At 44.7% G+C, this 21,931-nt stretch overlaps 1 protein-coding gene across 1 annotated transcript in view; it reads right to left on the bottom strand.

Annotated features, from left to right (window-relative positions):
* Window positions 1-21,931, bottom strand: part of LOC146347379 (cadherin-9-like) — a 203,916-nt gene that overhangs the window by 72,330 nt on the left and 109,655 nt on the right. The window contains exon 3 of the mRNA XM_084850555.1: window positions 20,501-20,795. Within this exon, the coding sequence (XP_084706681.1) occupies window positions 20,501-20,795 (295 nt within the window). The remainder of the gene's footprint in view (window positions 1-20,500; window positions 20,796-21,931) is intronic.

Below are 21,931 nucleotides of genomic sequence, written 5' to 3'. Positions count from 1 at the left end.
GTCGGACATGACTGACCGACTGAACAGCAACAACAACAAGACATGTTTTTGGACTTGAGCACACTCCAGGAGAGCGCGCAGGACAGGAAGGCCTGGCGTGCTATGGTCCATGGGGTCACGAAGAGTCGGACACGACTGAACAACAACAGACATGTTTATCCAGGCTATTTTCAGCTAGTTGTTCCTTGAGGCCATGCACCTTATGTGAATATGTGTACCTGCACAGAAGTGGAGATTTTTAAAAATGACATGTCATTGCAAAAGCAATGTGCTGACTTTCTTAGGAGTAAGGCTCATTGGGGAAAAACAAAAACAAAACATGCTCAGTGGAGGAGTGCCAACTCCTCTCCTCAGGTCCACCCTTTGCTGATGCAACTTCTCTCTCCTCCTCACAGCACTCTTTCCCCCAGCTGCTGCTGAAGCCACTACCACAAGGTGAGGTCGCACAGACTCCCAAACTGCACTGAAGCCACAGAAATGGGAAAATCTGTCACAAACGAGTTTGCAAAGGTGTGGTTTTTCGAGCATGAAAATCTGGGATTGATGCAGATTGGGGGTAAGATCATGTGTCACATCCATGTGTGGGGCACATAGGGTTGTATGAACACCCAATTTTCTGGTCTGGGGGGGATCCACAGAGGGGCCAGTCATGCCGCTCCTGCCCCTTGAAATCCTCCAGACTGGCTCCGAATCCAGAGGATTTCACAGAGAGGCACTCCCGCTCCCTAGGGCAGGTGATATGGTAATGGCAGCTGCCATTACCATATTGCTGGGAGAAATACAGCAACAAATGGCATATTGGATGCCACTTGCAGCTGCAAAGCGCTGTTTTTTTAGCTAAATAGAGCCATTGTTGTTGCTGTTGTTGTTCAGTCGTTCAGTCGTGTCCAACTCTTCATGACCCCATGGACCATAGCACGCCAGGCCTTCCTGTCCTGCGCTCTCTCCCAGAGCGTGCTCAAGTCCGTATTCATTGCATCAGTGATGCTATCTAGCCATCTCATCCTCTGCCATCCCCTTCTCCTTTTGCCTTCAAAAATAGAGCCAGAAACAGCTGCAATTAGCTTAAACACAGGGTTTTATGGCCGCAAGTGGCGTTCAATACACCATTTGCGTCTGTGTTTCTCCCAGCAGTATGGTAATGGCAGCTGCCATTACTGTATCACCTGTGCTAGGGAGCCGGAGTGCCGCTCTGTGGGAAATCCTCCAGAGCTGGAGGTAAGTGATGCCGTTCTGCCATGGAATCCGGAGGCCAGATTCCAAAGAATCCAGCCTCATTTGAGTCTGTGGCAGAATTCTCATACATCCCTAGAGGCACAGTAACACCAGAGTAAATCCCACGTGTAGATCCACCCCAGGTTATCTTAGGGATCGCTTCACCCCTTATGTCCCTGCCTAGTCTTTACAATCCTCAGAAGGAGCACTTTGGATAGCACCACATGATCCTGTGGTTTGCCTTATGAGTACTAGTAATACAGCATTTAGTGTTGCAGCACCTGCCCTCTGGAATGTGTTCCCAATTGGAATCAAATAGGCATCCTCACTTTTGACCTATCTCTTTGTGCAGCCAATTATGCTTTTATTCTTGATCAGTAGAATGATTATTTCATTGTTATATTTTATTGATATATATATTTAGTGATGCACTTGTTATTACTTTCACGGCTTTGATCATTTTGGTGGGAAGTGGTATATATATTTCATAATTAAATGAAAGCATTTTTTAGAGTGGGGTGAAATAAATGTATATCCACTAGGACAGTTCCCTGCCTTCAATCCGCAGCAAGGAGGGGAAGAAAGGTAGGTAGAGGCAGTGGCTTTCAAACTGTTTTCCAGGGAACCCTAACCTTTCCTAGAAGCTAGTTTCAGGCTTTCAGCTACTTCAGTGTGAAGATTAGGGATGGACAAATCTGTCTAATTTGCTTTCTATAATGTTCTCATTGTTTTCTAGCACAAGTTAGTTGTGTCCTGAGTCCACATCAGGTTGTAATTTTTTTTTAATGTGTACACATATTTGTACATATTTTTGTGCACATTTTTCATACACATGAAAATTCATATGCTTTTTTGTATTTATTATTCCACAATAAATGGCTTTGTTTGCATGCAGTTTTCCAGAATGTATGCATTTTTATATTAAATTTTGCCTAATCTGCATCTCTTTGTACACCATTTTTGATCCACGAATTGCATTGTGAAATCTGGAGACGTTTTAAAAAAAACAACAAAAAACCCTGAACAAACAGTTCCATTTTGCATATTAGTTGGGGAAATGCAGATTAGGGCAGCTCATATTAAAATGCAAACCAAATGAATTTCTCCCCTAGAAAAGATCAGTAATGGAAGGCAAGCTTCCCAGAAAGAGAACTTGCTTACTATTATTGTTATTCCCCAGTAGTGTTCAGCAGCAGGAAAACATTGTGTGTGCTCCAGGTTGCATTATCCTGCTCAGCAATTTAGGGTTGTATGAGAAATTCATTTCAGTTTGATTTTGTTCAGGATTTTTACCCAGTTCACACCTTGGGGACCAAACACTGACTCAGATTCAATCTGCAGTTGAAGTCCACACATTTGTGAGCTTCCAATGTGTTTCACAGACCCCTCCCCACCCAATGCATTTGACAACATGCATAAAGAGCTGGATGCGACCAATCTCATCTGATCTCAGAAGATAAGCAGGGTCAGCCCTGGTTAGTACTTGGATGGAAGACGGCCTGGGAATCAGGCTTCCTGCACTGAGCAGAGGGTTGGACTCGATGGTCTTGTAGGCCCCTTCCAACTCTATGATTCTATAAGTACAATATCTCTAGACCAAATGATGTGCAGGTGGCAGCATCTTCAGTGCCCCTGTCCATGAACTTAACATTGAATACCTTTGAAAAATGTGCATGAAAATGTGCGTACTTTTGAAAAATACACACAAATACACCTTAATCAATGGGAGAGGAATGTGTACATTTCAAAAATGTGCACAATTGATGTTTGGAAAAATACACAGAAATACACATTTTCATGTGTCATGTGGAAAGAAAGAAAAAGCTTGCAATCAGATACAGACTTGAGTCAGAACAAGCTTTGAGAAGGAATTCAGAGAACTTCGGCGAGCTCAAGGTTTGCTGATTTGCACATCCCTTGGCAACTGGCCCAGTACCTTACATAGACTGTGTGTCTACTCCAAAACATGACCCAGATTCCTAAGCAACATCCACAGATTCCTTGGCAGACAAGCTGAAGTAGAAGAGATCCCCAAGGGTGGAAAGTCTGAGAACTACTGTGTAATAGCAATATTTTTCCTAATAAGAAATGCCCTAACCCCGGCGCCAGCTTGTCTGGCAAAAAGGGAGGGAATTGTGGGAAGGTGGGGTGAGAAGAGGTGGCTGGTGCCTATTGGGTGCCCCCCCCTATGGCACCACCAGGCAGGGGAGGGGTCGGCAGAGCCCCCTTAAGCTCTGTGCCCCCTCCCAAACCAAGTCTCTCGCGGCTCCCTCCTGCCCTCCCTTAAGCAGTGTTGGTTTTTACCGGTTGCCCTTTTGGGGGCCATGTAGGAATGTTTGGCTCACAGTTCAATTGGCCTTCTACTGTATGACTTTTTGCCTACTTCACACTTTTATTGGGGCTAGGGTGCGTCCAGTAGACGAATACAGTCCAATCTCTCATAGGTCACATTTCTGTTGGTGGCTAGGATGGGCAGAAGCAGAAAGAGATTAGGGGTGGTGTGCATGCAGAGGCACCTTATGGTGACAGGTGATGCCTGAGGCCCCCCGAACAGGTTGTGTGGCTTGGCGGGGGGATAAGGGTTGCCTGGGAGACCAACCCTCCTCACTCACCCAGGTGTTGTGCGGCACCGGGTTGGGGGTGACAGAGGAAGGTCGTCTACCCCCCCAAAAGGGGCAGTCTGGAGGGGTGGCGAGATCACCACCACCCTTCAGGCTGGGTGTGTTTTTGCCCAAGAAGTGCCAGCTAGTTGCTGGCATAGTCAGCTGCCCATCCTAGGTACCCCTTTGCAGATATTTTCAATAAATGTGACCCAATTTTCAACCCAAGCCTTGTTGTTTGGCTCTTCTTTGACCCATCTCCTCTCGCAATGTCTAGTGCATCATAAGGGATGGCGCACTGTGAAAATACTTGCCTATTCCCTAGCCAGGGAACTGCACAATTTCTTTCTGATTGTAACATTAAGAACAGGGATGTACGAATCCCTTATCTTGTTCCATTGTGGGGCTTCTGCAGTGTGGGGGGAGGTGCTCCGTCCCTCCCCCCAGAATCCTCCCTGGCCGGCTCCGCTCTGTGGTAGCTCCGCAGAGCCGCCAGCCAGGGCCGTCCGCAGCCGGAGTTCTGGCCGCGGCTGGGCTGCTGTGGATGCAAATGGCGGCCACCGTAGTGGCCGCCATTTGCGTCCAGCCAGGCTGCCATTATAGGCTACATAAGTATTTACGTAGCCTATCATGCCAAAGAGCAGGGATGGCGTAGCGGCCGCTGTTTGCGTCCCTGCTCTTTGCCGTGATAGGCTACATAAATACTTACGTAGCCTATCATGGCAGCTTGGCAGGATGCAATGGAGGCTGCAGCAGCTGGCAGAAAGACCAGCCGCTGCTGCTGCCAGACCCCCAGGTAAGTTTCGTTCTGGGGGGATTCCGTGGGGTGGGGGGGGCAGGAGGCCATTCCGCCACGGATTCCGGGGGATTTAGATTTCTTTAGAATCTGGCCTCACTGGAGTCCGTGGAGGAATTCACTGACATCCCTAATTAAGAAAGGAAATTCTTCTCATGACATTTCATCCAGTTCTCAGTGTTTTTCACAGAACACCACTGAGATAATAAATTTTGTCCTGTGCTGCCGTATCAGGGCTGAATGAAGGGACCTTGACTTAACATCTTATCTAAGGATGACATCTCTAACTGTGTAGAACACATCCCTTAATACTGCATTGCAGTGTCAGCATTAGGAGTGAGTGAAAAGTGCTGAGGTATGGACTTCGAGCTTGTAATGTTTTTTTGTCTAGAGATTAGAGAGCTGTAGCTGGGGGTGGGGGGATATGCCAATAAAAGTAGATAGGAAAATGGATCTGTCGAATATTTTGAGAGTACATGTATGATTTTTTTAAACCCTCACATTTGCTTTAAAGGTCACTCTTGGTTTGAACTAGTCAGCTGTGGCAACTCTCCATTTGATGTTACAGTTATGGGAAATAAACATAGAAAATAATCATGTGAATAATAATCTGTTAATCGGTGGGAAGAAGCAAGGGAGAGAGGAGGGAAATTAACTTTGTCATGCTTCAAAACTTGAGGCTACAATCATATACATACATACCTGAGGGTGAGTCCCATTGAACTCAGTTCAGTAGACATGCATAGGACTGCAACAGAAAAGTATTTTCCCTGCCTAATCTATTAATGTCTTATCTTAAAACAAAAATAATTTCCTTTTGTAGTATAGAAAATAGATAGGCTGCGAGCTGGGAACAAGTGACATGCCTATAAGTCCTTTTTGAGACTGACGGGGTTTACATGGAGGGAACTGGATAATATGATACTTAACCCTTTTTTAAAATACATGTAATATACAAAATAATACTTATTTGAATCAGGGGTATATTAGCAATTCGAGTGGGAGAGGAAGCAATATGAAAGTGCTACCTATAAATCCAGTACATACAGAAAATAGTAGGGATGGCGGAGAATTTCTCCCCGAAACTTGGGGGGGCCGAGCGCCAATGTGTTCGGCCCCCCGAACAAGTTTCGGGGAGAAATCCTCCGCACCCCCTCGCCCCCCGCACACCCCAACCGGGACAGGACTTACCTTCCCTGAATGTCCCTCCCGGCGGCGGGTCAGGCTGGCGGTTCGTCGGGTGTTCGAGCGGGGCGGGAGCGGCAGCCGGTCTTTCGACCGGCTGCCGCCACCGCCATTGCAATAAAAGGAAAAAAAAAAACGCCCCCTGATAGGCTACGTGACGATTCACGTAGCCTATCATGGCTAGATTTGCAAAGTCAGCCGTGATAGGCTACGTGAATCATCACGTAGCCTATCACGGGTGACTTAAAAAAAAAAAAAAAAGTGTGTACGGATAATGGCGGCCCCCATAGGGAGCCGCCATTCCCATTCCTTATTTGGTCGCTGTAGTCTATGTAAATGTTTACGTAGACTACAGCAACTAAATAAGGAATGCGAATGGCGGCTCCCTATGGGGGCCGCCATTCGCGTACGCGCTTTTTTTTTTTTGAAGTCACCTGTGATAGGCTACGTGACGATTCACGTAGCCTATCACGGCTGACTTTGCAGATCTAGCCGTGATAGGCTACGTGAATCGTCACGTAGCCTATCAGGGGGCGTTTTTGTTTTGTTTTTTTTTACTTTCGCGTTCGCAGCTGGGTGAGGCGAGGCGCCTCCTCCCCGGCCTGAATTTCGGCCGGGCGAGGCGGGAAGCCTCCCCCCCGGCCTGAATTTCGGCCGGGCGAGGCGGGAAGCCTCCCCCCCCGGCCTGAACTTCGTGGGGGGAGCAGCAAAGCACTCCCCCCCACCTCGAACAAGCTGCAAGAAAAGGTAAGTGACTTTCGTCCACCCCTAGAAAATAGAGAGGAAACCCACAATTGTGCAAGCCAGCATTTTTAATGTACAATTTGGTGAGCCCATGGCTCTTGCAGGGCTGTATGTGCCTGATCTCACCTGATATCGGAAGCTAAGCAGGGTCAGCCCTGGTTAGTACTTGGATGGGAGACTGCCTGGGAATCAGGCATTGAGCAGGGGGTTGGACTCGATGGTCTTGTGGGCCCTTCTAACCCTATGATTCTATTATTCTTTTTAGGAGGATTTTTAGAGAAAGAGATAGACTCTGGTGTGTGTGACAATAAATATTGTTTTACATTCTTTGTGTTTCCCCCGAAATAGCTTTTGTTAACCCTTGATTGGGTCAAGCACATCCCCCACCAAGCTGAATCTTAGACGTGACCTTTTTTTTTAATGAAATGCCAGAAGGGGCCTCTTCTCTTGTCACTATTCTTTCCAGCACTACACCAATCTACACTTTAAAAATATCCTTTAAGGCTGCTTCCATTACAGCTACATGTTCCCTGGCTCATCAGTGGTGCCTCATTCTTCAAGGCTTGACTAATCTAACTGATTAAATGGCATAAGCCTGGGACTTCACAATCACCAAGGGCAGAATCCAACCAGGCACTTACACCTCTGCCAATTCCCTTCCGCAAGCGGTGGGCCCTGCTGATTCCGTTGTGCAAGTGGGACCCACTGCTTATGCCAGGGAGATTTAGTGCTTCCTAGAGGAAGCCCTGAAATGAGCAGGAGCACACATTTCTGGAAGGAGGCAGTTTGGCAGAGCTTCGCCAACCTGCCTCCTTCCAGAAACTAGTGTTTTCCACTTGTTTGGGGTGCCCCCACAGCACTAAATTGGTATTGCAGAAGTGGTGGTGGGTGCTTGCACAATGGAATTGGTGGGGCAAGGGCGTAAGCGCCCTGCTGGATTCTGCCCTTTAATATTTAATGACTTATATATAAGTCCTCATCTTTCCCCACTTTTCAATGGATGGAAGTGTTTTCATGTTTAGTCTTAATGTTATCCTATGGCATATCGTACCAGATAACACACACTATTGGGACCAGTGCTATTTCACATTTGTATTTGTGCAAGTAATCTGGAATCAGAAGCAGTAGACCAGTAGGAAAGTTTGCAGACAATGCCAAATCACGCAGGCAAGGAAAACTCAGGCAAACCGGGAACAGCTTCAAAAAGTATCTCCACCATGGGTGAATGGGCGACAAATTGGCAAATGATAGTAAATATAGCTAAATGTTAAGCAAAACATAATAGGGGGAAATAACTTCACACTACACTGATGGCATCTCATCTGGTTGTGATTATTCAGGAAGCAATCTTGGGGTTAAGTGGTATAGCTCAATGAAACTATCAACTCAGTGTGCAGCTGCACTGAGAAGGGGAAGTTCTGTACTAGGAAATAATAGAGAACAACTGAAAAATGTTCAGCCAGTTTTGTAATACCCTTATAAATCTGTTGTGCAACTGCATTTAGAATACTGTTTCTAGTTCTGGGTGCCCCATCTCAAAGAGGATATTACAGAACTAAAATTTATCTTGTTGGCCATAAGCCAAAACAAAATTAAAATGTCAGTACAGAATAAAAGAGCGTAAAAAGGGCAGCCAGAATAATCAAGGGTTTGGAGCACCTTCCATTCAAGGAAAGCCTAAACTTAAGGTCTAAAACATTTGATATATGATAGAGGTTTATAAAACTATGAATGGTATGCACTGCAGCAAGAAGAAAGACTGAGATGTTTTCCCTCTCCCTCTCATAATACTAGAACTTGGGATCAACCAATGAAACAGAGTTGTAGCAGATTCAGGATTCACAACAGAAAACAATTCATATGACAACACACCATTAATGCATGGAATTTTCTGGCACAAGTTGTGGAGATGGCCACTTAGTTTAAATAGCTCTAAAGAAAAAAAACACACATCAAGCATATGTCTATCAAAAGCCATTAGCCATCATAGCTAAATTGAGCCTCCATGTTCACAAGAAGTACACTTCTGAGTACCAGTTACTGATGGGCAAACAATGGGAGGATCATAAAGTTGTAATGGATCTTGGAGGTCATCTCGTCTAATACAACCCTCTGTGCTCAATTCAGAGTCTTCAACACAGGGTGTAACTACAGCATTCCTGAGAGATGCCCATCCAATCTCTTCTTAAATGCTTCCAGCAAAGGAGGTTCTACCACCATCCAAGGCAATCTGTTCCACTGTTGAACAACTCCTATTGTTGGGAAGTTTTTCCTAATGTTTAGCTGAACTCTGCTTCCCTTCAATTTCCACCCATTGGTTCTAGTGTCCTCCATCTTCTGGATGACAGCCCTTTACATATTTGAAGACACCTCTCATGTCTCCCCTTAATCTTCTCTTCTCAAGGCTAAACATAGCCAGCTCTGTCAACCGTTCCTCATACAACTTGTTTCCAGACTCATCACAATCCTAGCCTCCCTTCTCTGGGAACCCCTTCAGTTGTCAGTGTCCTCCTTAAAATGCAGCACTGAGAACTGGACACGGTATTCCAGAAGTGGCCTGACCAGCACAGAATAGAGCAGAGCTATTACTTTCTGTGATCTGGACACTATGCTTCTGTCAGTGCAGAAGCATATGCAGCTTGTGATCCACTAAGATACCTAGATTATTTTCACATGTACTGCTGCCAGGCCTCCCTACTTTTGCCCTTGTGTATTTAAACTTGATTTGATTTTTCTGTACCTAAATGCAGGGTTGTACTTTTTCACACAGGGTACGTGACTCAGCAAAAATTGAGCGCATCGAGATTCCCCAGTTTCCACCTCAAAGCTTGTTCCTACTATATCGGACGGCAAGTTCCTTTTTATGCCCCCAAATTCATGCATATTTTTGTGCATTCCCCCCCCCCCTAAATGTATGCATCAGTTGTATGCATTTTTTAAATGTACACATTTTTCTCCTATTGACTGAAGGATGTTTGTCCGCATTTTGCAAACATGCACATTTTTTGTTGCACGAATTGTATCATGAGCTCAGAAATGTATGGATGTCAGACCACAGATTGTGTTCAGGTTCACGTTTGGTCTGGGAAGGGCAAATTGATACATTCTGGTCCAAAATGAACTGAAACAAATTTCCCTCTAGGGATGTTAGAGGACTCTGATGGGGGGTGGGGGGGTGGAGCTTGCTAAGCTTTCTTCAGCTTGGCCTCCCAGACTTCAGCTTGTTTCCCAGTGAGCTGGCCTGACTCACTCTGCATCGAGTCAGACCAGTTTGTGACTATTCCAGGTTTGTTTTTGTCTTTTAATTGGGTAAATAGAAAGTTGTGCCAATTGCAACTACAATTTGTGTGATTTGCACAAATTACATGAATTGCAGGGGCAATTTGCACAGATTTCTATTTATGCAAATAAAAAACCCAGAAGATGTTCCCGGATTTTGGGGGAAACCTGTGGCCCGGCTGCCGGCTCACAAATGCAAGCCAAGTCAGGAGTGCTGCGGAAATCCAGCGAGCCCCGAAAGGGTTGGATCTCCCAGCAATGGACATCCCTGTTTCTCACCCATCTCTACTTTTATCTCAGTTAAATGTCATCTTAAAGTTTTGGGTCCGTGTTCCAGCCTGTCAAGATCCTTTTGAATTTTGAGTCAATCTGCTATGGTGTTAGCTAAGCTTCCCCGCTTTGTGTCTCCATTTGGTAAGCATCCCCTTTTCACCCTCATCTAAGCCATTTATAAAAAAAATGTTGAACGACACAAGGACAGAACACTATTGCACTCTGCTCAAGATCTCCCTTGGGCCTGATGCAGAGTCATTAATGAGCGTTCATTGTGTACAGTTGCTCAACCAGCTATTGCTCCACCTATCAGTAGTATTGTCCAGCTAACATTCCACCATATTGTCAACAAGGATATCATGGGAAAACCTGTCAAAATGTTGTGCTGAAATCAAGATATACTATGCCCGTGGGCTTCCCATGATCTACCAGACTAGTAACTCTTATCAAAAAATAGGAGGTATGATTGCTGTGGCATGACTTATTCTTGATAAATCCATATTGGCTGCTCTATAAACAATGCATTCTTTTCTAGATGCTCACAAAACAAGTGCTTAATAAACTGTTCTGGAATTTGTGTCGAATCAACATCAGCTTGACTACAGACTATAGTTTCCTAGATCCACCTTCCCTTCTGCTTTGAAGTAGGGGTGGACGAAAGTGACTTACCTGTCGTCGAAGCTTGTTCGCGGTGGGGGGGAGGCGCTTCGCTGCTCCCCCCGTGAAGTTCAGGCCGGGGGGGGAGGCTTCCCACCTCGCCCGGCCGAAATTCAGGCCGGGGAGGAGGCTTCCCGCCTCGCTCGGCCGCGAACTCGAAAGTTTAAAAAAAAAAAAAAACACCCCCGTGATAGGCTACGTGACGAATAACGTAGCCTATCACGGCTAGATTTGCAAAATCAGCCATGATAGGCTACGTCAATCGCCACGTAGCGTATCACGGATGACTTTAAAAAAAAAAAAAAGCACGTACGCTAATGGCGGCCCCCATAGGGAGCCGCCATTCGCGTTCCTTATTTGGTTGCTGTAGTCTACGTAAATCTTCACGTAGACTACAGCAACCAAATAAGGAACGGGAATGGCGGCTCCCTATGGGGGCCGCCATTATCCGTACGCACTTTTTTTTTTTTTTAAGTCACCTGTGATAGGCTACGTGACGATTGACGTAGCCTATCACGGCTGACTTTGCAAATCTAGCCGTGATAGGCTACGTTAATCGTCACGTAGCCTATCACGGGGGCGTTTTTTTTTTCTTTTATTGCAATGGCGGCGGCAGCAGCCGGTCGAAAGATCGGCTGCCGCCCCCACCCAGGACGAACACCCGCCGAACCGCCGGCCGGAACCGCCGCCGGGAGGGACATTCGGCAAAGTTAAGTCCCGTCCCGGGGGGGGGGGGTGCGGGGGGCGGGGGGTGGAGAATTTCTCCCCGAAACTTGTTCGGGGGGCCGAACACGTTGGCGCTCGGCCCCCCGAAGTTTCGGGGAGAAATTCTCCGCCATTCCTACTTTGAAGACAGCGATCACATATGCCCATCTCCAGTCTTCTGGCACCTCACTCATTCTTCAAGTCCTGTTGCCCTAATGGCTGTGGAAGAAAGCCAGTCTTCGCTTTCATTTTTGGATTTTGGTTAGTAAGTAGGAAAGTCTTTTATTCAGCAATGATGGGAGAAGAACAGTCTGCCAGATATTTCTGTCAGTTCTGAAGTCTTCCCTGAGCTAACCTCAAGCAGATAAATTATAGTGCAAGCTGTAGTTACTATTCTACTTCCTTACAAAAGGGCCTTACAAAACAACACAGAGTTACACTAAGAAAGACAATGCTACTTAAGCCTCAAACATTTTCAGAAGAGGAAGTTACATATTGAGTTTTGATACAAAATGTGCGCAATCAACCATTACCTTATATTTTCTTCCTGGAAAGCACTGAAACAATCTATTCAATATTTATTTGTCATACATTTCTTTGACACCTAACTGAACTTTTTCTTTTGTCATGTGTGCAGTGTTATTATCCAGTCTAGGCCTAGAGTTAGGGATTATATATTTTTCTACTTCTACATGGCTTATGGTTGGGCTTTCTAGAAGCACCTGGCTGGCCACAGTGGAAACAAGGTGCTGGGCTGCATCTATATCACGCCGATTTCATTGTTCGTTCCGTCAGAGCTGCGCATTATTAGTGCTGCAAATTAACAACTGAGGCAGCAGATGGGAGGGGTAAAGCGGGCTTCTCAAGCTGGGAAGAGCAGATTGTGCAGAGCTGAGGAGGAGGGTATGCGACTTACATGTAGGACTTGCTTGTGAGTAGATGTTCATAACAAACCCTGCATACACATTTCTGAGGCAGGCAGGCAAGCAGGCAGATGCTGCCTCAGGAGACTGAGCCCATGCTGAGAGCAGAGAGGGCAGAGCTGGGGAGAAGGAGAGAGCAAGTAGCACGTACTTGCTCCCAATCTACAGGCTCCCCCCCCCTCACAAACACAGGCTCAACAAAGTGCTTCTGAGTACATGTTTATGACAATCATCTGCCCTGGCACCCACCCCTTCGCAACTGGAAATCCACAGGCATCTAGCGTTCCTCAGCTGTGTTCCTTTGTAGCTGAACTTCTCCACCCTCACTCTCGATTAGGGATATACGAAAGTCACTTACCTTTCCGTGGATTATGTTGATGGTGGGGGGGAGACGTTCCATCCCTCCCCCCGGAATCCTCGCCGGCCAGCTCCGCCAGCAGCCAGACATCCGGCTGCTGGCTAGCAGGGATGCAAATGGCGGCGGCCATAGCCGCTGCTGTTTGCGTCCCTGCAGTCAGCCGTGATAGGCTACATAAATGTTTACGTAGCCTATCACATCTGACTTAAAAACAACAACAACAACAACCCGCGTATGCAAATGGCAGCGGCCACAGCCGCCGCCATTTGCGTTCCTTATTTTGGCACGTCTTAGTCTACGTCAAGATTTACGTAGACTAAGACGGCAAAAATAAGGGGAACGCAAATAGCGTAGCATCCGCTACACTGTTTGCATTCCCCTTATTTTCGCCATCTTAGTCTACGTAAATCTTGACGTAGACTAAGACGTGCCAAAATAAGGAACGCAAATGGCGGCGGCTATGGCCGCCGCCATTTGCGTACGCGCGTTGTTGTTGTTTTAAGTCAGACGTGATAGGCTACGTAAACATTTACGTAGCCTATCACATTTTTCTTTTAAACCTAGCCGTGATAGGCTATGTAAATCTTTACATAGCCTATCACATCTTTTTTTTTTTTTTTAAACTGGAAATAGCGGCGGCGGCTGGTCAGAAGACCGGCCGCCACCGCCGAAGCACCGCCGAACCGCCGCCGAACCACCGCCAGAGCCTCTGCCGGAGCCGCCGCCGCCCGGAAGATCCGCCCCAGGTAAGTCTCACCCCGGGGGGGGGGGTGGCAGGCCGTTCCGCCACCGATTTCGGGGGGCCGAATGCACTGGCATTCGGCCTCCCCGAGATCCGTGGCAGAATTCTCTGACATCCCTATTCTCGATACTTAAAGTGAGAGAAGCAGCAACATGGAACTGAAGGCAATGAGTTACTTCGTGGTAGATGTGTTTGCCTCTCTGCTCTCCTTCTGCCCCAGGCTACTTTCCCTTCCACCAATCAGCCCAGCTTCCACCAGCCCGCTTCTTCATGCCTCTGTAACTGCAGAGCTGCAAAGGAGGAGGGGCATCAATAACAATGATGTGATTTCAATCTGAGGAAGGGACAGACAGCTCAGCCCCTGCAGTGAACCCAAAGCAAGTGAAAACTTCACAGCAAATGGACTCAGAAAACCCGGATTTCTCCGTGTAAACCACGGCTGGGCTGCGAAGCAATGACTGTGGCTGAATCTACACATAGCAGTTATACCGTTATCATAACTGTTGGTGCCCATTAGTGTCATGTGTACCAACAGTTATAACGGTGTAACTGCTATGTTTAGATTCAGCCTGTGTCATCTGTTGCAGAGATCTTCCCTTTGAAGCGGCATCGGGGCAAATGGTTCATGTAGATGGATCCTTAAGTCTGATCCTGTGGGCTTTTCTGTGTTTTATGGCCACTCTTCTCAAGGTAGATCAGTTTTAAATGGTGTGTTTTCACAGAAATACCTACAAATATAAAATTTGAATGTAGCAAATGCATGTTTTGAAATTTGTACTATGTAGGTATTTCAAACAAAACAGAGATTGCCCACAGTTCCTTGGCACTCATGCATTTGCTTCCACATAATGCATGAAATAATAATAATAATAATTATAAACATAATTATGCATAATGCATAATACATGAAATAATGCATAATGCATGCCTTTTCATGGATCACTGCCTTGTCATGGATCACTACCTTGTGGCGAAGGGGCTTGCGTAACTCAGTGAAGCCATAAGCTATGCCGTGCAGGGCCACCCAAGATGGACAGGTCATGGCAGAGAGTTCTGACAAAATGTGGTCCACTGGAGAAGGAAATGGCAACCCACTCCAGTTTTCTTGCCAAGAAAACCCCATGGAACGTATCACAAGGCTAAAAGAGATGACGCCGGAAGATGAGCCCCTCAGATCGGAAGGTGTCCAATATACTACTGGGGAAGAGCAGAGGGTATTTCCAAGTAGCGCCAGAAAGAGTGAAGCAGCTGGGCCAAAGCCGAAAGGACACTCAGCTGTGGATGTGTCTGGCGGTGAAAAGAAAATCCGATGCTGTAAAGAACAATATTGTTTAGGAACCTGGAATGTAAGGTCAATGAATCAAGGTAAGCTGGAGGTGGTCAAACATGAGATGGCAAGATTGAACATCGACATCTTGGGAATCAGCGAACTAAAATGGATAAGCATGGGCGAATTTAATTCAGGTGACCATCATATCTACTACTGTGGGCAAGAATCCCTTAGAAGACATGAAGTAGCAATCATAATCAACAAAAGGGTGGGAAAAGCAGTACTGGGGTACAATCTTAAAAACGATAGAATCATCTCAGTATGAATCCAAGGCAAACCATTCAACATCACAGTAATTCAAGTCTATGCCCCAACCACTGATGCCGAAGAAGCTGAGGTTGATTGGTTCTATGAAGACCTACAACACCTCCTAAAACTAACACCAAAAGAAGATGTCCTCTTCATCATAGGGGATTGGAATGCTAAAGTAGGAAGTCCAGAAATCACCGGGATAACAGGCAAGCATGGCCTTGGTGTACAAAATGAAGCAGGACAAAGGCTAATAGAGTTTTGCCAAGAGAACATGCTGATCATAGCAAACACTCTTTTCCAACAGCACAAGGGGTGACTCTACACATGGACGTCACCAGATGGTCAATATCGAAATCAGATTGATTACGTACTTTGCAGCCAAAGATGGAGAAGATCTATACAGTCAGTAAAAACAAGACCTGGAGCTAACTGTGGCTCAGATCATGAGCTGCTTCTTGCAAAATTTCGGCTTAAATTGAAGAACGTAGGGAAAACCACTAAACCATTCAGGTATGACCTAAATCATATCCCTTATGAATATACAGTGGAGGTGAGGAATAGATTTAAGAGATTAGACCTGATAGACAGAGTGCCTGAGGAACTATGGACAGAGGTCCGTCACATTGTTCAGGAGGCAGCAACTGAATCCATTCCAAAGAAAAAGAAACGCAAGAAAGCAAAGTGGCTGTCTGATGAGGCTTTACAAGTAGCTGAGGAAAGAAGGGAAGTGAAAAGCAAGGGAGAAAGGGGAAGATATATCCAACTGAATGCAGAGTTCCAGAGAATAGCAAGGAGACACAAGAAGGCCTTCTTAAGAACAATGCAAAGAAATCGAGGAAAACCACAGAATGGGAAAGACTAGAGATCTCTTCAAGAAAATCGGAGATATCAAGGGAATGTTTTGTGCAAAGACGGGCATGATAAAGGACAAAGAAGGCAGGGACCTAACAGAAGCAGATGAGATTAAGAAGAGGTGGAAAGAATACACAGAAGAACTATCCAGGGAAGATCTGAATGTCCCTGATAGCCATGATAGTGCGGTCACTGAACTTGAGCCGGACATCCTCGAGAGTGAAGTCAAGTGGGCCTTAGGAAGCATTAATAACAACAAAGCTAGCGGAGATGACAGTATTCCAGCTGAGCTACTTAAAATCCTAAAAGATGATGCTGTTAAAGTGCTGCACTCAATATGGCAACAAATTTGGAACACTCAACAGTGGCCACAAGACTGGAAAAGGTTAGTTTACATTCCAGTTCCAAAGAAGGGCAATGCCAAAGAATGTTCAAACTACCGTACAATTGCGCTCATTTCACATGCCAGCAAGGTTATGCTCAAAATCCTACAAGCTAGGCTTCAGCAGTATGCGAACCAAGAACTACCGGACGTACAAGCTTACACCTTACCTGTCTCCTGAGAAACCTGTACGAGGGTCAAGAAGCAACAGTAAGAACCAGACATGGAACAACCGATTGGTTCAAAATTAGGAAAGGAGTATGACAAGGCTGTATATTGTCGCCCTGCTTATTTAACTTATATGCAGAGTACATCATGAGAAACGCCGGGTTGGATGAATCACAGGTCGGAATTAAGATTGCCGGGAGAATTATCAGCAACCTCAGATACACAGACGATACCACCCTAATGGCAGAAAGCGAAGAGGATCTCAAGAGCCTCTTGTTGAGGGTGAAAGAGGAGAGTGCAAAAGCTGGTTTGAAACTCAACATTAAAAAAAGAAGATCATGGCATCTGGCCCCATCACTTCCTGACATATTGAAGAAATGGAGGCTGTGACAGATTTTATTTTCTTGGGCTCCAAGATCACCGCAGACAGTGATGGTAGCCATGAAATTAAAAGACGCTTGCTCCTTGGGAGCAAGGCAAACCTAGACATCATAGTAAGAAGCAGAGACATCACCTTGCCGACAAATGTCCACATAATCAATGCTATGGTTTTCCCAGTAGTAATGTATGGCTGTGAGAGCTGGACTATAAGGAAGGCTGAGCGCCGAAGAATTGATGCTTTCGAACTCTGGTGCTGGAGAAGTCTCTTACGAGTCCCCTGCACTGCAAGGAGGTCAAATCAGTCAATCCTAAAGGAAATCAACCCTGAGTGCTCATTGGAAGGACAGATCCTGAAGCTGAAGCTCAAATATTTTGGCCACCTAATGCGAAGGGAAAACTCTCTGGAAAAGACCCTGATGCTGGGAAAGACTGAAGGCAAAAGGAGAAGGGGACGGCAGAGGATGAGATGGCTAGATAGCATCACCGATGCAATGAATATGAACTTGAGCACACTCCGGGAGACAGCGGAGGACAGGAAGGCCTGGCGTGCTATGGTCCATGGGGTCACGAAGAGTCAGACATGACTGAATGACTGAACAACAACAACAATTCATGAAATGGCTACTCTAATCAATACATTTTTTGGGGAAATCCAGACTTCTTCACGGTTGATTTCTAAGCATTGGGGTTCTCTTGTGGCTTTAATAGCTGCACAATGGGGAGGAGTTTGAGAGAAGAATTCGCTCCTGCTGAACATGTCTATACTATCCCCTAAAGACAGGGGAAATTCAGATTCTCAGGTTAGGATATGGGAACCCCAAAACTGAGCCATTACTCCAGCCTTATATGCAGTTGTATGCCAACAGTTCTGCCATAAAAATACTGTTGAACAGATACCACACTGATTTTGGAGTACACATTTGTCTTCTGTATAGGTAAAACCAAAATACTTTGAAAGGGCATCCCATCTAAAAGTTTGAACTCAGCTTGATTAAAAACAAAAAACAAAATAACAGCATTAACGTTTAGTTCAACTGAGGCTGCCCGAACTGTCATGCCTCCTTTCAGTTCTGATTTGCTGAAAATGCCTTCTGTGTTGTCTGTACATAAGCATTCTCTAATAAACACTAATTTAAGATGTCAAACTGAGATGCATCTGCCTCGATGACTTTACACATACGTAAAAGTGCATGTTTCTTGCCATTACAATAGCTGTTGTTGATTATACCTCCAAAGCATATATTATCTCCAAATAATATGTGGGTATAGCTGCTGTACTTCGAAAGAGTGTGAGTGAGCACATAACAGAAATTGCTCGTGAAAGGATGCCACATGCCCCTGTCATGTTTAGAAGAACTTGCCATGTGTGCTCGTGCAGTGTTAGCATGGCAAAGAAGGCAGCCCCAGCAGTCGTGCCCTGGTACACTAAAACTGGATGCATCTGTGCAGGAACAAGTGCATTTAAATTTGATCTGCTTGCAGGGGCTTTTATCCTGTCCTCTAGTTTCAAAAGGCTGAGATCTAGAGGGGAGAGGTTTAATTAGCACCCATCTCCTCCAACTCTGCTCCGCCTCTAAGCCATTCATCTGTTGGAACAGGGCTTCAGGCTGTCTCCTCCTTGGCTTCCCTTCCCTAATTACCAGATAAGATGTGACACAGTGCACACCCATGTGTGACACTCCCAGCCCTTTGCAAGATGTTCAGAAGAGGGGCCACAAAGCAGCCTCTTTGGGAAGAGAGCTAAGCCAGGTCTCACCCATATGCTTGTGTTTTGGCTGGCTTTGTGGTAGTGGTGGTTTTGCGGGGATGTCCTTCCTCTCTTTGTTCCCTTTGTATTTCTCCTGGAAACTTATTTTATTGTATTGTATTTATAATACTTATATACTCCCTGTCCACAAATGTCACCAAGGTGATACACAGCCATTCATATACGAATAATAATACATAAATCATAACAAGCAATAAAATCATATTAAAACATTTAACAATATTAAGATCACTATTCACAATCTCTTAACTCTTTTCCAAAAAACCCAAGTGTGTATGTGTGGGTGTGGGCAAGATTAGTGCTGAAGGGAGAGCACTCCACCATTTGGGAGCAATGCAGGAGAAAGACCATGCAAATGTATCCTCAAAAGGGCCTCTCCTGCAGATCTTAATAACCAGAACCATTCATAGCAAGACTGGTGGTCCCTTTGCTTGGGGCCCCACCACCTCAGAGAGCTGAACGTAGTATGAGAAAGGCATGGTTACTTTAGATAGCACTTTCCTACTATCCGTTCAGTTTAGAGTTTGCAGGGTTTTGTGGCACTTCCCAAACCTGATCAGAACTGTCCACTGAGGGAAAATGTGTATATGATGAGCAAGAATAGCTCTATTATGCCACTTTCAATTGTCCAAACAACTGTTTTGCCCAGTGCAAATGTGACATCACTGATGTCATAACCATGTGCTACATACTTCCCTTACCATTGCAAATTCCTACCTTTCCCTTCCATAGTTTGCTTTAACGGTTGTGTACTATCACATATGCATTAGCACAAGCCATGGATAGCTGAAGCAGGATTGTCTTTCTGTGGTTAAAAAAAAGAGGGCAGTATCCAGTACTGCTGCTGTGCTTCTGCTCAATCTGTTGTGCCAGCAGAACCCACTGCTTGTGCAACAGAAAGCTAGCAGTTCAAAAAGCAACCGCAGAAATGAGTGGATATATTTGTTTCTGGATTAGGACAGGTCAGCAGGAGCTTCCTTCTTCAAGTTCTTCTGACCTGCTCCATTCCAAAAAATAAGCATTTCTGCTTGTTTGGAGTTGCTGTTAGAACCGCTAGCTCCCTGTTGCACTAGCACTGAGTCTGGCTGGCATGCAGGCAGGCTTGGATACTGCCCAATGGTTGCAAATTATGGTTAGGAGGGCAATCTTGCTTACTGTTAACAAAGGTTAATATCAGTGTAGATGTCACACTAAACCATGGATAAAGGAAACCATAAAACAGAGAGGTGATGGAGCATGGAGGGGGAGTGAGTGCATGGGCCTCTTGGCACATATGATGGCTTGGGGATCAGTAATGATAGATGTGCAGTGACTGGCATATACACTCACAAGATGCTACAACTTTTCCCACCACTCTAGATACAGATCTTGCAATCCTGCCTCAAGAAGGACAAGGAATTGGTACATATATCTAGATTATTTGTATAGAAAAATATGAGTTTAGAACATTTTAGATGCTTTTTCCTAAAAAGGGAAAAATCAACATGTTACCTTTACAGCCCTTTGGATACAAAAGTACAGAGGAGTCAAATAAATTGCCATCACTGACTATGCATAAGTATGAGCCTATTCAGCATTGTTTTCAGTGGTTTAGTACTCAATGACAAGAATTGTTATGACCATACGGTATAGGATGTGTTTCCGTTTGACTGCTACTAGTTTTGTGAAAGCCATATGATAACCAATGGGGTGGAAAAAACCAGATATTGCTGGCAAACAAGAGCTGGTGTATTGATATTTATGGAACCTTTTATTACTACTTAAATACCATGAATAGCCTCTCCAGTATTGATGAGAAATGACTTAACCATATATATATATATATATATATATATATATATATATATATATATATATTCTGTATTTGATATGATAATAAATTATACTTACCAACTCCAGACTTTTCAGGAACACTGGCCTTGTAAATGTCCTTGGTAAATTTAGGTTCATTGTCATTGATATCATGGATTTTAATGATAAATTCTGATTCTGGCTCCACTTGCCTTCCAGTCTTTCGGTCGATAGCTTTGGCACGTAACACGTACAGGGACTTTTCCTCTCTGTCCAGCTTTTTCGCTGCATGAATATCTCCTGTATTTTCATCTATAACGAATAGACTGCCAGCCCCATCTCCTGTTAATATGTATTTCAAATTTCCATCGCCTTTATCTTGGTCAGTGTGTAGCTTCAGGGAAGAGAGGGGGCGGGGGAAGAGAGAGAGCTCTATAAATATATGCATTGTTATTACAGACCAAATCTTTCAGCACATATGAATAAGTCTCCACAAATCTTGCTTGTAATTGAGGTCAGCAGTGGTTATCTTCTCTCTCATTGTTGAAGGAAAAATTACTAAACTAAGATTTTTGTCACACATGCAAAAGAACTCTAAACAAATTGATGAAGGATGCAAGTAGATAGAAGATAAGATGGTAGCATTAAAGCAATATGACTATTAGTTTTGCAACATACTTTCAGAAACCTGTAGGCTTCAGGAAGAAAGCTATCAACTTGCTTTCTGTAATAATAACAACAACAACAACAGCAATAATAATAATTTAATAATAATGATAATATTATCTAGGCCACGATCCAAAGAGTTACTTCAGGTGTTTATCCAAGGGCTTTTGAAAGACATTTGTCCTAAAATATTAAAAACTTTTTTTTTTTAAGGACCACATATTCAAACACCCCCTGCCCCCAGGGCATGAACTAGTCATGTGTGTGTGTGTATGTGTGTGTGTGTGTGTGTCTTTTACGTAGGACCAGTTTCTGTATAACAGTAATGAGGAGATGTGATTTACCAATGTCCTGAAGGCATTGTTATTTCGAGAGGCCTTCCTTGAGTGACCAGCTGTGGTTTATTAATCTCAGAATCTGTTTCTTTTAAAAGGTTTTAATTGTTTTAATATGGGGCTTTATTCTTTTATCTTGTTGTTCACTGCGCCAGAATCTTTGATGTGGAGTTGTATGTAAATATTGTAAATAGATAATTAAATAAATCAGAATTAGAACTTTCACCATGTTTGGTTTTTTTGCAACCGCATGTAAAATGGGAAGCTTAAATGTGTGCCTGTGTGTATTAGTTACCTAATATATAAATAACTAAATAGCTGGTGCTGGAATTACAATCTGGCTCTATGAGATGTGCCACTCCCCTGCCTTGCCCTATCTCAATTACTCTAAGACGTTAAAGAGGTGTGGAGAAAGTGGCATACTGACCAATGTGGAGTAGTTGATAAATCGTCCTGCTTGGACCATATTCAGATCCTAACTATCATGAAGCTGCCTGGATGACCTTGTGAAAGTCAGTCAGTGTGTATG

Source organism: Heloderma suspectum, chromosome 4 (assembly GCF_057233095.1).
Source record: "Heloderma suspectum isolate Gila_16-S chromosome 4, 16-S_ref, whole genome shotgun sequence".
Taxonomy (NCBI): Eukaryota; Metazoa; Chordata; class Lepidosauria; order Squamata; family Helodermatidae; genus Heloderma; species Heloderma suspectum.
This window is presented reverse-complemented; position numbering and strand designations above follow the sequence as displayed.